Source organism: Micropterus salmoides, unplaced genomic scaffold (assembly GCF_014851395.1).
Source record: "Micropterus salmoides isolate LMB-PRFRI ecotype aquatic unplaced genomic scaffold, ASM1485139v1 Ms_hic_scaffold_2, whole genome shotgun sequence".
Classification (NCBI taxonomy): Eukaryota; Metazoa; Chordata; class Actinopteri; order Centrarchiformes; family Centrarchidae; genus Micropterus; species Micropterus salmoides.
Window position 1 is genome coordinate 17754966 of NW_024041150.1, and position 14486 is coordinate 17769451.

A 14486-nucleotide genomic window follows, 5' to 3' on the forward strand; every position below is an offset into this window, starting at 1 on the left:
TGTCTTGTGGAGTTGCCTGTATTTCTCAGTTACTTGGTCTGTCTTGTCTGTTCTGGGTTTTGAGTTCCATTTAGAGTCTTGTCTTGTGTTTCGCAACCTGTTAGTGTCTGTCTGTTTTCCCCTGCTGTCTCTCTGCCTGCCTGTGTCTCATTAGTCTCATCTCTGGGTGCTTCTCAAGTCTCTTAATTGCATCCACGTTTCCCTCACTTGCGTCTTTTCCTAGCGTCTTAGTCCTGCCCACCGGAGTTTCATGGAGAGACGAAAGGAAACCAGGCCAGGAGAGAAGGAACGAGGAAATATGTTTTTAGAGACGTCCTTTCCTCCGAAGCGTCACGTGAGGCGATGTTCGTTTCTGATGACGGCAGCAGCTGGATCAGCGGTCAGTCGACTCTAACAGCTGTAGAGACTTTTGATGGAGTTTGTATCTGCACACATGTGCACTGTGTTGTTACTCAGTCTCAGTTAACGGTGCAGAGCAGCATGATTCTCAGTAACCTGGTTAACAAACACCTGCACATGAATAATTATAGGTTGCTGTATGTCCTGCTCAGAAGCACAGAATCATTTCTACTGGCACAATAGCCCTAGTTCATATTGAACTAACTTCATTCCACAGTAGCAATAGAAGACTAAAAACCTGCTCCAAACAGTGTGTGTGTGTGCGCGAGAGAGAGCTAAATCAGACACGACGCAGAAACTCATGTAACTCATCATCATTGCAGCTAAATTTATTTCCTCATGCAACAAACAGAGAACCGTTGTTGTCTGTATAAAGTAACTTAATTATCACATTATTAATTCCTTATATATTTTATATGTGAATTTGCGCTCTGGAACATTGCAACCTAAACAACCTAAACATTCATGGCAATGGGCAAGAGAGAGAGAGAGAGAGAGAGATCTCTCATCTCATGGAAACAAGTTTCTGCCACATATCAAAGTTTCCTTCTCACTAGAGGAAGAGGTGTCCAGGCTGGACCCTGATCCTTCTCACAAGAGGTGTAACAATAACTATCACAATAGAAAGTAAACTGTCTTTATTCCCCTGCAGCAAAGTCGCAGGCATCAACCCAAGGATTGGTACGTGATGTCACCATCACACGGAAGCGCTTCTGCCGGCTGCACATACAGGTCCGTGTGTGGCGGTGGTGACATTTACTGATCCGTCAGAAAAGCTTGGGAAAATGTAGCGTGTGTGGAAGCTACCGCACTACTCGGTCAATAAAAGAGCTTCGTTACTGAAAAGCTATTTGATTCAGAAAATAAAGACGCTACCACCAAGCTACTGAGAAATGTAGTTAAACTAGTAATGACGCTACTACTGAGTGAGCAGTTTTTGAGAGGGGGTTGTAGCCAATTCCATGGTCTGGTCGCTGCCACACCGACCACTGGTCGCTGCCTTGCTGCCTTGCTGCCAGGCTGCCACACCGACCACTGGTCGCTGCCTTGCTGCCTTGCTGCCAGGCTGCCAGGCTGCCACACCGACCACTAGTCGCTACCACAGTCTAAGGGAAGGCTCCTTTCTGTTCCTTGTTACACAAACTGCGGCTGTAAACATTTAAAAACAGTCTATGGTTCCAAAGTAGACCTAAAGTGACCTTAGATCATTTAAATTCTCTCAACTGGCAAATGATACAATTTTTATTTTGTCTAATAGAGAGAAATGGATCAAAGCAATTAGATGTGTTGAGAGTTTTTCTACTGTATCTGGCTTAAGAATGAACTTGAACAAATCTGTTTATTATTTACATTAAAAAGGATAAACAGGCTTAAATGAGCATACTAATTTACTACCTTACAGCGCTACATATGATAATATGCTTGCTACTGTGCGCCGGAAGCCATCAATGCGTAAAATAATAACGATTAAATATTATAACTACTATAAAGGGCTCTCTCCTTGAGCAATAGTCTTTGGTGGCATTTTTCACGCTATTGAAACTGTTGCAATATCTCGCAGACCTCAGGGGCAAGTAGTGAACTGCTGTGTGTGTTTTTGCGTGTGGGCATGAGATGAGGCTCCACACTGCTGCCACACTGGTCGGTGTGACGTCGCTGCCACTTGGGGCGCTAAAGACAGTGGTCGCTGCCACACTGACCACTGGTTGCTGTTGGTTATATCTACTGTAATACATCTTTATCATAATTCTTTTTTTAATATATTATTGATTATACCTACTCTTATTGTTGCACTATATATTGCAATTTGTGTGGTTATACCTACAGTAATAGCCTACATCTATCTATCTTTAGTCCTTGCCTATAACAAGGCCTGTGTTATCACCTGTGAATGAAAGTGTGTACATCTTTCTATATCACAATACTTTGTACAAAATACTATATTAAATCTTATTGATGCACTGTAGGCCTACAGTATATTGCAGTTTGAGTGGTTGTAGCCAATCTACAGTAGGCTACATCTATCTACATCACAATACTTTTATAAATATAGCCTACAATATTATCGATTATGCCTATATTCTTATTGTTGCACTGTATATTGCAGTTTGTGTGGTTAACCTACAGTAATACATTTCTCTATCTATGGTTCTTGCCTACAAGAAGAAGGCCAGTGTTGTCACCTGTGACGGAAAGTGTGGTGATCACTTGTTGGTTGAATCCAAGTTAGACTGAGTTTTAACAATCAGATTATAGTTAATCAAAAAATTTGTAGGCTATATTTAACAAAGTAGTATGATCTAGATATATTTGTTACTGTAGATAGGCTATAACCACACAAACCGCAACATATAGTGCAACAATAAGAGTAGGCATAATCGATAACATAGTATATTTAACAAAGAATTATGATGATTACAGTAGATATAACCAACTGCAACCAGTGGTCTGTGTGGCAGCGACCAGTATCTTTAGCGCCCCTAGTGATAGCGACCAGTGGTCTGTGTGGCAGAGACCAGTGGTCGGTGTGGCAGCAACCAGACCACATAATTGGCTACAACCCCTGCTGGAGTTTTTTTGCAATTCACGACACACTCCACTAGAACTTACGCACTTAACCTGTAATAGGGCCCCAGTCACCAGGGGTGGGTAGTAACTCATTTCAAGTAATGCAAATTTGTAAAAAAGTAGTCTTAGGATCAGTAAACTTTCACATTCTTTTTTAACTGTACTTTTACTCTTTACTCAAGTATTTTTTGGGCCTATAACCTTAATTTAAAACTTTGCTTCATTTGCAGTTTTTCCTTCATTACAACTTGCTGCATTAACCGAAATGAGCCGTTATCCAAGCAGTGTGCACGGTTACGCAGGAGAGCTTTAACCGGATCACTTGTTATATTAATGAAATATTAATGATTTAAAATCAGTTAGTGTGATAAAAACAGGATGGCCCAATGAGGGCTACACTTAAAACCTACATGTGTGTGAGTGACTGTCAAAAAAAAAAAAAAATTCCAAAAATACCCTTTATAAACATGCACCAGATCATAAGGTGTAAATTTATGGCTGTAATAACTTGAGTTTACATACTGAAAGATGGTGAGATAAAAATGAGAGGGCCCCGTGAGGGCTAGACTAGAAACGTATGTGTGATGTTAAATCTGTTTCTTTAATCTGAAGTCATCATCCAATGAGTTATCCTGACTGGAAACCTGTATCAGCAAAAGCAACGAGAACACCTTCCTGTGTGCTGGCATCCTTCCTTTCTTGGTAATAGATGTATAGGTCAACAGTTTCTGACGACAGTGTCTACTTTGCTCCATTACCTGTGTGCTGGCATCTTCTCTGTTTGAGTCCTCATGGGGCGTCAGATCTGATGGGAACGTCTCGGTCTCTTCTGCTATAGCAGGAGCCTGCTTGTTTATCACCTAGAATTCAGATAAAAGACAAGAACGCATAAAGAACTGAGAGAAATCATGTTTGTGCAGATATTCAGAAGCTGCAAAACTTAGCTCATGTGAAAACTGCTTTGGAAACGGCATTTAAATGAAAGCTAATTGCATGGCCTCTTTTCTAGAAAACTTAACAGTCAAAGCAATGCATAGGGGGCTGACAGAATGACTTTCAAAATACCTTTTATAAACATGTAACAGCTCAGGAAGTGTAAAATTGTGGCTGCAATAACCAGGCATGCAAACTGTCAAGGGTAAAAAAGTGAGAAGGATACTCAAGCAGAGAAATGCACAGAGACAATGTAAGAGGGTCTGTTTTTAAGCTTACATAGATAACATGCATTTCTCTACTGGACATAAGGGCTCACAAGACATGGTGATGCACGACAACGAGATGTGACGATATGTTAACACCATTTTATAGAAATCATCTATGCTGAAATATTTGTGTTGTGGGGATCTTCCCCAGTGGGGAGTCATTCCCAGAAAACTTTGAGCATAAAACACTTAATTTCCTGCATTCTGGTGAATTTTCTGTTCTGCCTTTCATTCATCAATTTATGGTGGAAATGTTTTATTTATGTAAAGGGAAACACAAAATTCAGGTGCAGGTGACAATTCAAAATCTATAAACATTGCAGAATATAATGCAGTGCAGCTCTCATTCTGTGTTGCTTTCACATATGTTTCTCCTTTAGATGAACTTTTCTGATGTAATATCTTCCCTGCTGAATTGGCACACATGCAGACATGATTTAGTCTCCCTCCTCTTTTGTCTTGTTCACAGGGAGAGAACGGAAAATTTGGCCAAAAAGAAACTGTGACAAGAAGTTGTTAAAGTTACTGACTGGTGCTGCACGTTTTGGGGTCATTGTATAATCAGTAGCTTGTTTATTCTTACTTTAAAAAATTAATAAATAAATAAGTGCAAATAAACCTTTCTCAAAGCACTTTCGTTGGTTCTTTGCCATTTCATGTTGCAAGCTTTTTTTCAAAGCATTTTTAACAAACGCTTTCAAAAAGTGACAGGGACGTGTTCCCAGCGTCCCCAGTGTAACACAGATGCCAACACGTTTTATCCTGTTGACGTTAAACTACATTACATCCAGGTTGCTGCCACTGCTCTGAACAATTACCTTAGCTAACATTAATGGTAAATAACAGTGGGCAAAGTTTAATAATAATAATAATACATTTTATTTCTATAGCGCTTTTCAGGACACTCAAAGACACTTTACAGTAAAAACAGAAGTTATGCATTTAAAACAGATTAAAACATAAATAGCATAATATATATGAACAGTAGATAAAAGCAGCAGAATTTTGGATATATTGAAGTTTAATTAGGGCTTTGGCAGGTGAACCATAAAGGATGCTTTTGCAGTAGTCAATTCTGGCTGTAATGAAGGCGTGGATCAGGGTTTCGGCAGCAGAGAAGGTGAGTGATGGGCGGAGACGGTCGATGTTTTTGAGGTGAAAGAAGGCAGTCCTGGTGACATGGTTGATGTGGTAGATATCACTTTTGGGGTGGGTTGGGGTAACAATTTCATAAATTCAGTGGCGGATTTGCAGTTGGTGTCGTCAATGTGGAATGCTCTGAGAGCTGGGTCAGGAAATGAGAGAAGTTGGAGAGCAAGGTGGGGTTTGGCTTGGGGGGGGTGGTAGATGATGGCTGTGACAAGGGATGTCACAGGATGAGAGTTTTATTGCTTAATTATCGAGTATAGAGCAGGGCCATTTTCAGGTTGTTTTGGGATTTGTTGGGAGGACTGGGGGAGAGGATGGAGGTTGAAGAGATTTACAGTGGGTACGGAAAGTATTCAGACCCCTTTAAATTTTTCTCTCTTTGTTTCATTGCAAGCAATTTTCCAAAAATCAAAAAAGTTCATTTTATTTCTCAGTAATGTACACTCAGCACCCCATCTTGACAGAAAAAAAACAGAAATGTAGAAATTTTTGCAAATTTATTAAAAAAGAAAAACTGAAATATCACATGGTCATAAGTATTCAGACCCTTTGCTCAGTATTTAGTAGAAGCACCCTTTTGATCTAATACAGCCATGAGTCGTTTTGGGAAAGATGCAACAAGTTTTTCACATCTGGATTTGGGTATCCTCTGCCATTCCTCCTTGCAGATCCTCTCCAGTTCTGTCAGGTTGGATGGTAAACGTTGGTGGACAGCCATTTTCAGGTCTCTCCAGAGATGCTCAGTTGGGTTTAAGTCAGGGCTCTGGCTGGGCCATTCAAGAACAGCCACGGAGTTGTTGTGAAGCCACTCCTTCGTTATTTTAGCGGTGTGCTTAGGGTCATTGTCTTGTTGGGAGGTAAACCTTCGGCCCAGTCTGAGGTCCAGAGCACTCTGGAAAAGGTTTTCGTCCAGGATATCCCTGTACTTGGCCGCATTCATCTTTCCCTCGATTGCAACCAGTCGTCCTGTCCCTGCAGCTGAAAAACACCCCCACAGCATGATGTTGCCACCACCATGCTTCACTGTTGAGACTGTATTGGACAGGTGATGAGCAGTGCCTGGTTTTCTCCACACATACCGCTTAGAATTAAGGCCAAAAAGTTCTATCTTGGTCTCATCAGACCAGAGGATCTTATTTATCACCATCTTGGAGTCCTTCAGGTGTTTTTTAGCAAACTCCATGCGGGCTTTCATGTGTCTTGCACTGAGGAGAGGCTTCCGTCGGGCCACTCTGCCACAAAGCCCCGACTGGTGGATTGCTGCAGTGATGGTTGACTTACTACAACTTTCTCCCATCTCCCGACTGCATCTCTGGAACTCATTTTCAAATTTCTACATTTCTGTTTTTTTCTATCAAGATGGCGTGCTGAGTGTCCATTACTGAGAAATAAAATGAACTTTTTTGATTTTTGGAAAATGGCTGCAATGAAACAAAGAGTGAAAAATTTAAAGGGGTCTGAATACTTTCCGTACCCACTGTACATGTGAATTTTTTGATGACATGGTGGGGAAATGCGTTTTGACCACAATGAGGGGATGCAGTTTGGCGCTGAGAAGTGGTATGAAAATATATAAGTTATAAATAAGTTATAAACATTACTGGATCTGACAGGACAGTTAACGCTGTAAACTAGCTTACTTCTGTCTTACATCAGGCTTTCTTTCTGATGGGCAGCTCATACTGCAGTCTTTTACCGTCCCCACGTGTTCAGCCGTCAGACTCTACAGTGTACTGGACTAAAAAAAAAGCCTCTGGTTGGGTTGAGGCATTAGGAGTAACGATTGGTTAGGCACAGCCAGTTGTAAAGTTGCAAAGCTCATGCTAGAGAGGAGAGGACTTGTTAGAGGACTAATTGCTGCCCTGCCCCCCCCAAAATGTTCTCATCGGACAAATCACGTGGGTGACCCATTTTTGTTTCAAAATGGCAAATTTCGGCGAAGTTTGCATGCCTGCTTTATACACCAATGAAGTATATGTATATTATTTTGCATTTCTGTCAATAGATACTCCTAAATATTATACACAGCACCTTTAAGTAAATTAAAAGGTGTGTGACAACGATCCCAAAGTAATAAACCCCAAATTATTACTGTCCAAGACTCTTTTCAGTTTTAGCGTAATTATTCACAACATGCTGTCTATTTGCAGTCTACTAATACTAATAATGTTTATATTCAGTTATTCTTAGTGAGCTCTTTGACATCATCTAAATAAAACTAAATACATCAGAAGCATTAAAGTGCTGCATAAACTGTCAATGTCACTAGAATTTGATTTCCCCACGTGAGTCCTGATGATGACCTTCATGTTTAGCCTACTCCGCTTGGGTTCTTTGTAAAAAGTCAGTGTGAGCATGAACTGGACCAGAACTAAAATGGTCCCTGGTCTGGACCAGATGGACCGAACAGTTGTGGAAGCAGCTCGCAGCCTGTATGCTGTGTTTTGGTTTTGGCCCCCTCTGCAATGAACCATCACCTCCACATCTGGTTTGTAGAGTTTGGAAATGTATGACTCCTGGTGTAACTATGTAAAAAGACCCCCACAACTACCCTCTGGGATCACACTATGACCATAAAAGTTATGTTTTTACCTATCTTTGTTCAGTTTCGTAGTTCTTGTGTTGAGCTGTCTCTCTAAAAATAATTCTGGGAACTCTGCATAAGCACATTGAGAGCAGCTTTAATACAAAAAAACCCTCCAGTAGAAAAAAAGTTGTTTAACCAAATATGACCATAAATCAATAATAATAATGGTAATTAAACAATAAAACGCATAATGCATTTTGTCATGTGCAGACTTTATTGATTGGTTTCTTGGGAAGATTCTGCATTACAGTCACCCTACCAAGCAGCACCTTGTGGGAAACCCCCCTCAACCGTTGTCAAGCAGTTTGAAATAAGACACGTGCTTGGTGAACATCTAAAGGGCCGATCAGACAGAGCACGGTTGAAGGTAAAAAAAAAACGTGGTGCACTGCCTTTTTGGTGAAGCCTACAACAAAATAAAACAGCAAGTGGATTTTTTGTTATTGTTGCTGGGCAAACACAGAATCAAATGTTCTTAGCCTAACCCCTATGTTACTGTGTCACAAACTAGCAAATGTGTCCCTTTTATATAGAGGGCCTATATAAAGGGACAATTGGGAGGCCATAAAACGAGGAGTGCAAAAGGCTTACTGCCTATAAAAAACAAGTGGAAAAACCGCGCTCTGTCTGATCACTTCTTGAATCTTATCACTTATTAAAACATTTAAATCATTGCAATATAATCTGCTTACAAATAACATGACTTTAGACTTTAAAATTAGCATCATGTCATGGTCACTATATTAATAAGTTATTTGATGCCATTGGGGCCAAAAAAGACTATGTCTGCCTAGGGAACAATCGTATATATTCATCTGTTGACAAAATCAATTTGATCAGTCAATAAAAATAACATCATTAAAAACAGAGTGAAACGTTTCCTCTGTGCCTGATTCAGCATGTGACAGGCTGAGTCTGGCGCATGGCGAGATTGGTTAAGAGTTCGTGGAAAGCCTCAAGTCCGCCCATCAGGCACACAGCCTAATGGAAAAATCACTGACAAAAGCATATAGAAACCCACCTTTGAAGAAGATGTGCCCATGGCAAATTTGCATTCTTGCCTCCCGTAGCTCTTCTCTTGGCTGTATACGTTGGTAAGCTATATTATTTGTTCTGTAGATGAACCGCCGCACATCTCTGCAAATGCCAATGAAGTCCTGCAGTACAGACACTCCTTTTATTGTGCTGGTTGAAGCAACTTTCACTTTTGGTTTCCAAATGAGAATGTGGTTTACTGTAAACTGCATCACACCACCCCTCCCCCCAGTATAGCGCCAATTCATAACACAATTTATTACAAGGTACAAGGTCGGTTTATTTGTCAGATTACAACAGGTTGTAAAGTAAAAGTGAGTTTGTGACTCCCTTCTGCTATGCAGCAGACAATATACATAATACATATATACAGTGTCCAGTGGCTGCTCCCAGCACAACGTCCCAATATAGATCAGCATATTAAATTTTACTTTGAGCCAATTAATCAAACGAACCAGGCATCACGGTGAGTCCTGATTGCTTCAAAGTAGAGGACGAGAGCTGGGATAGCCTTGCTGGCCCAGCTTGGACTTAAGAGTGTTTGAGCTTGCTTCAAAGACAGGCAGGGGCGGACTGGCCATTGGGGGGGTTTGGGAAGAGTTCCGTAATGTTTTACTTTGTGATCCACGACAGCGCTGGCCTGGCCGGCCGCAGTGGAACGCTGTCTGTCTGTGTGCCTATCAGACTGGGCCAAATAACTTTTAATTTTGAGGGGGAATATAAGCAGCCCCTCCCAACGTGGACTGATCCTCGTTTTTGCTGAAATCGGAGTGGTTCAACGCCGTCTCCATCTGAGACGAGTTCAATCTCAAAATGTTTATCCAGGATTGTGTGGCAAGTGCAACAGAGACAGTAATATGGTGTAAAGAAAGAGGAAAAAGAAATGTGTGGTGCAGAGAAAAAAAAAAAGAACTGCAAATGCTGGCACAAGAGGCAGCTAAATGCGCCAAATTAACTGACCTCTTCATTGGTGTCAAGGTGCAGCAACAGGCGCAGATGAGGCAGGACCCAGCACAGGCAGGGATAGGTGCATGATTAGTAATGCATTTATTATATAGCTACTGAAATTATTTATATATGATTTATTTATAGCCATATTCGTTATATATATACAATATATTATAAACGACAGTTTGCAATGTGTTATCACAAAGAGAACATCGTAGAAGTGAGGAATTTCTGTTGGCTTTGTCTGTAGCCCATGGAGCCTATATTAGCTGTTAAGGTCAGTGGAGGTGATGGAGAGGGACAGGGTGATGATAACCCCAGTCATGTTGATAAGGAGGGAGAGGAATTATAGGAGAAACAGGAGGTGCTGCATGAGAAGGATGAGGAAGAAAAGCAGGAGGAGAAGGTCAATGGAACCAGACAAAACAGTGACAGGTACAGGGGCCTGTGTGTAGGGCTGAGTCGGCAATCATATGATGCTGAAAAAAACTGAATATGAATAGCAGAATTTGAAACTGAATTTAATAGTTTGAATCTGAATTCCATTAAACTTGAAACTGAATGTCATATTATGAAACTGAATTCTGTTGAGACTAAAATTGTATTTGAGCCTCACTAGAAATTCAACTCTATATGTACCTTGACTTTCAGTTCTCTCAATTCAAATTCGGTTCTCTAAATTCAATTTCAATCCACAAGATTCACTTTCAAGGTCACAGACACATCAAGGTCATTCAGGAAGAGCAGATGCACAGAGCTCCTTTTTGGCTGATCAGCAGGTTTGTTTTTGACCATTTCCTGGACCTGTAGCAGAGATGTCACGTTAGACAGCAGTGGGAGGCAGCAACGCACCGAACAGTGTTGAGTCGGCTGGAAAAAGAAGAAGACGTTACATCAGCTTGTAGGGATTGATGCATGTAAACATTTCTTTTGATCATGGATGAGGCTGGGACAGGGTTGTCAAACACAGTAATATTAGTATACCATTTATCTTAACGATATTTTAACTGTTTAACCATGTAAAGTATATATATTGTTGTAGAGTTTTGTTTTGTCAGGCGGGAAAAAAACTAAGTTTCATGTTCATAATTAAATTAGCCTACTAGCACGTGAAGATAGAAATATTAGAAAACAGTTAAAACTAAGCTCATATTGTGGTTGACCAGATAACAGACTTTTGTCCCCAGCTATTTCAGCGGTGTTGGCACAGTGTGCCTGACATTAAGCAGATGGGGTTACCATTAACGGTATGTTCATGTCATTGATTGTAAGTCATCATGGATAAGGAAACCGTCCAGTTAAACTACTTAAATACTTAAATTAAATATTTGCAAAAATGACTGTTACATAATAACGGCTTGCTTGTCAGCCTTAACATTTTCCACTTATTAAAAACATGTTAATGATTATAAAATCTATGATGAGATTTTTAGTTACGTCAATGAAGATCGGCTATAATGATAGAAGAGGGTTGATCCTTTGACATGATCAGAACGGTGACTTGAAAAAGCAAAGAAGCCATGAACAAACTGATTTCATTCAATTCAGGTGTTCAAATTTAGGAAAAGCTTAGATAAAACAACACAGTGTACTTTGGGAGATACATTTTTGTCCAAAGTGTGCTGTGTGGTCTGCACAAATTTTAGCTAGGAGTATAGTGATTATAGGCACTGTCCAGACATTTACAAATTAGTTTGTAGTAGAGTTGCTATGGTATAAGAAACCATATCTGGACAAATAGTGGAACGTTCATACATCTATAAATGTATCATCTATAAACTTTCTTGTGGTCACAAGAATTACTGTTTCATAATTTTGGTGGTTCCTTGTACATAGCGTCCATCACACTTGATATCAACTTTACTTGACAAACTCCATGTCTTACCATCACAGTGATATTAGAATTTATTTATAGTTAAGCAATGTAAGTTCTAGATTATTAGCCTGCATTATCTCGCAACCTCTCTATATCACATCTGCAATTTGGGATATCATTAGTTCCACAAAAAATATATACTAATAATAACCTTACTATAAATGTATGTCATGGTGTCAGAAAATATGTAGTATTTCAATGATTTATTTTGGTATCAGAAAATAAAAGCACCACCTAATGGAATGTGTTGCATTACTTGGTAGATTGTAACACTTCATTAGATTGCTTTTGCAGAACATATTAATTCAGGAGTGCTTAGGAAGACTAAGGGAAAGACTGCAGTGTGCTCTCAACAACAACCCTCCTGACCTTGATTATTTTGAGAGGACCTTCATAAATGCACTCCAGAATGTAGATCTTCCTCATGAGGTCTGTGAAGCACCTGAAGAACTGAGCAGCTTGTTACACCTGTGGAACACTCCTCCATCTTCTATCTCTGTAGTGAGAAGGATGGGTCCCCATGGACTCTTTAGGCTCCAGGTCGCAGAAGACCACCTCCACAATCTTCTTCCGCTAGGTCTTACTGCCACGCGTTTCGCAGACATTCTTGGAGTCTCAAGAAGTACCATCAACAGGAGGATGCAAGAGTACAGTATGTCAGTTAGGAGTCTGTACTCCACCATGTCGGATGATGCTCTGGATCTGGAAGTGAGAGCCATCAAATCTAGAATACCTCACTCTGGATACCAGATTGTCAAGGGGTGTCCTAAAGCAGATGGGCACCATGTACAATGGGCCAGAATCAGGGCTTCAATGCAGTTCTTGATAAGATACAGAAGGCATCTTATCAAGAATGACATATATGGGCTGTGTGGTTAGGCGAGAATACTCTGTTCAAGACCCACATATTCTGCAGCACATAGACACCAATCACAAACTCATCAGGTTTGTTTTTTTGGGAATGTCTTGGAATATAGCATTACAAGAAAAATGGATTTTTGGAATTTATTTGTATTTGTAGGAAATTGATTGTGTCTTTTTAATTAAACCATGTCCTTTTTTCACCTGATACAACATGGTGATATTCGGGTACATACATATACATGATGGCTTCTCTAGGAAGGTAAATTTCATAATATTGCAATTATAATTCAATCAGACAATCAATATTTTACCTTTTAAGAGTTTTCAAATGTGTCATTGAAAATGTTTTGGCTTTACAGGTGTAGGCCACAGCATAGATTTAACTAGAGATTTTGACTTTGCCTACAAATAAGTTATTTTCTTGTTCCTCTCTCTATGCAACTCTACAGCACACATATTGCATATATATTATTCTCAAAATTTCATGTAATCTTGGATTTGGCCTTCTACAGATTGTTTGGTATATTTAAGTTCTTGTAATGTAAAACAATGTAAAACAACAAACATTTAACCCACAAGACCCCATGGGACCCACCATACATACAGCCCCCCCACCCCCACACACAAATGGTCACTTCAGAGATATAGTTTTGCTTAAATCTCTACCACTGTATACATTGGAATGACCACAGATACTCTCTCTCTAGTGTGACTTAACTGCACAGTTGTGGTACTGAGAACGCATCTGCTTGTAATGCGCTCAACAGGGAGGAATGATGAGGCAGTGTTAGACTCTATCCCCTGAATACCCAAACTTCCACAGGCTTTCCAAAGAAATGCCTGTCTGGGTGAGGGTGCAGCCATATTATTTTTGCCACTACGTGCTGAATAATGGAAGTTTGTGTTTTCACAGAAATGACAAGGAATTGTTTCACTATTCCAGGACACACCTCTGCAGTAGGATCAAGGACAGACTCTTCAAAACTTGAATTGTAAACGCATCACTTTGCAGACCTTTTAGCCCTGCCTCCTGTACAAAAAGTCACCCCAAGGGTTCTTACTCTACAGTATGCCTTTGCTAATTGACCAAAGCTTGTCTCTGAATCTGTTAATACTACATTCTTAAATGAGGGTAATGCTTTAACCATCTCCACATCTGGAAAAACAAGTGTTGCAGATGACATACATGAATACTGTTTATGTAGATTACATCAGTGGTGTCATGGATTGACAAGGAACCCACATCTTTTGTAGACAGGATGTTGATGAATCCAGTTGCATAGGCCCTTTGCAGGGGCATCTGGAGCTGTTGACATTGTTGGAAATTCCTCATGACCTGAACCTCAATATTTCTGTTGTTGTTATGATACTTTCCCAGCATTCCATTTAACCGCTCAAATGAGAAACACCAAAAGGCATAGACAGGGCCATAATCTAACAGGCAATCTTTTCAGTGGTGCTAATTAGGAGTGGGACCACACATCAACCTCTCATATCCTGCACGGCTCTCGCTTTCAGCACTTGAACCGAGACCAAGCAACAGCTTGTCGAGCACGCTACGCTAACGCTGCTACCCCATAATAAGAATCATCAGAACCGCCACACCCTACCACTAACCGTTGCGTGTTTAAAGTCAGGTTGAACCCACAACCTTCTTGCTGTGAGGCGACAGTGCTAACCACTGTACCATTGTGCCGCCCCCAGACTTGAACCTACTTTGTATATTCTGTGTCTGTCTGTCTGTGTCAGTCACCCTCTTCAAGGAACTGGACTTTTGTGTTATGACAGATTTGTCTACAAAGTTGCGTTTGAATTTGTTGATAATACCAGTGTTCAATGCTCTCTAAGTTACACGTAT

General features: G+C 40.3%; 1 protein-coding gene across 1 annotated transcript in view; it reads right to left on the minus strand.

Annotated features, from left to right (window-relative positions):
- Positions 1 to 9080, minus strand: part of LOC119912877 (interferon-induced very large GTPase 1-like) — a 34492-nt gene extending 25412 nt beyond the window's left edge. Inside the window, 2 exon segments of the mRNA XM_038732105.1 lie at positions 3726 to 3827; positions 8927 to 9080. Of these exon segments, the coding sequence (XP_038588033.1) occupies positions 3726 to 3827; positions 8927 to 8947 (123 nt within the window). The 5' untranslated portion in view covers positions 8948 to 9080.
- Between the last annotated feature and the right edge of the window lie 5406 nt (positions 9081 to 14486).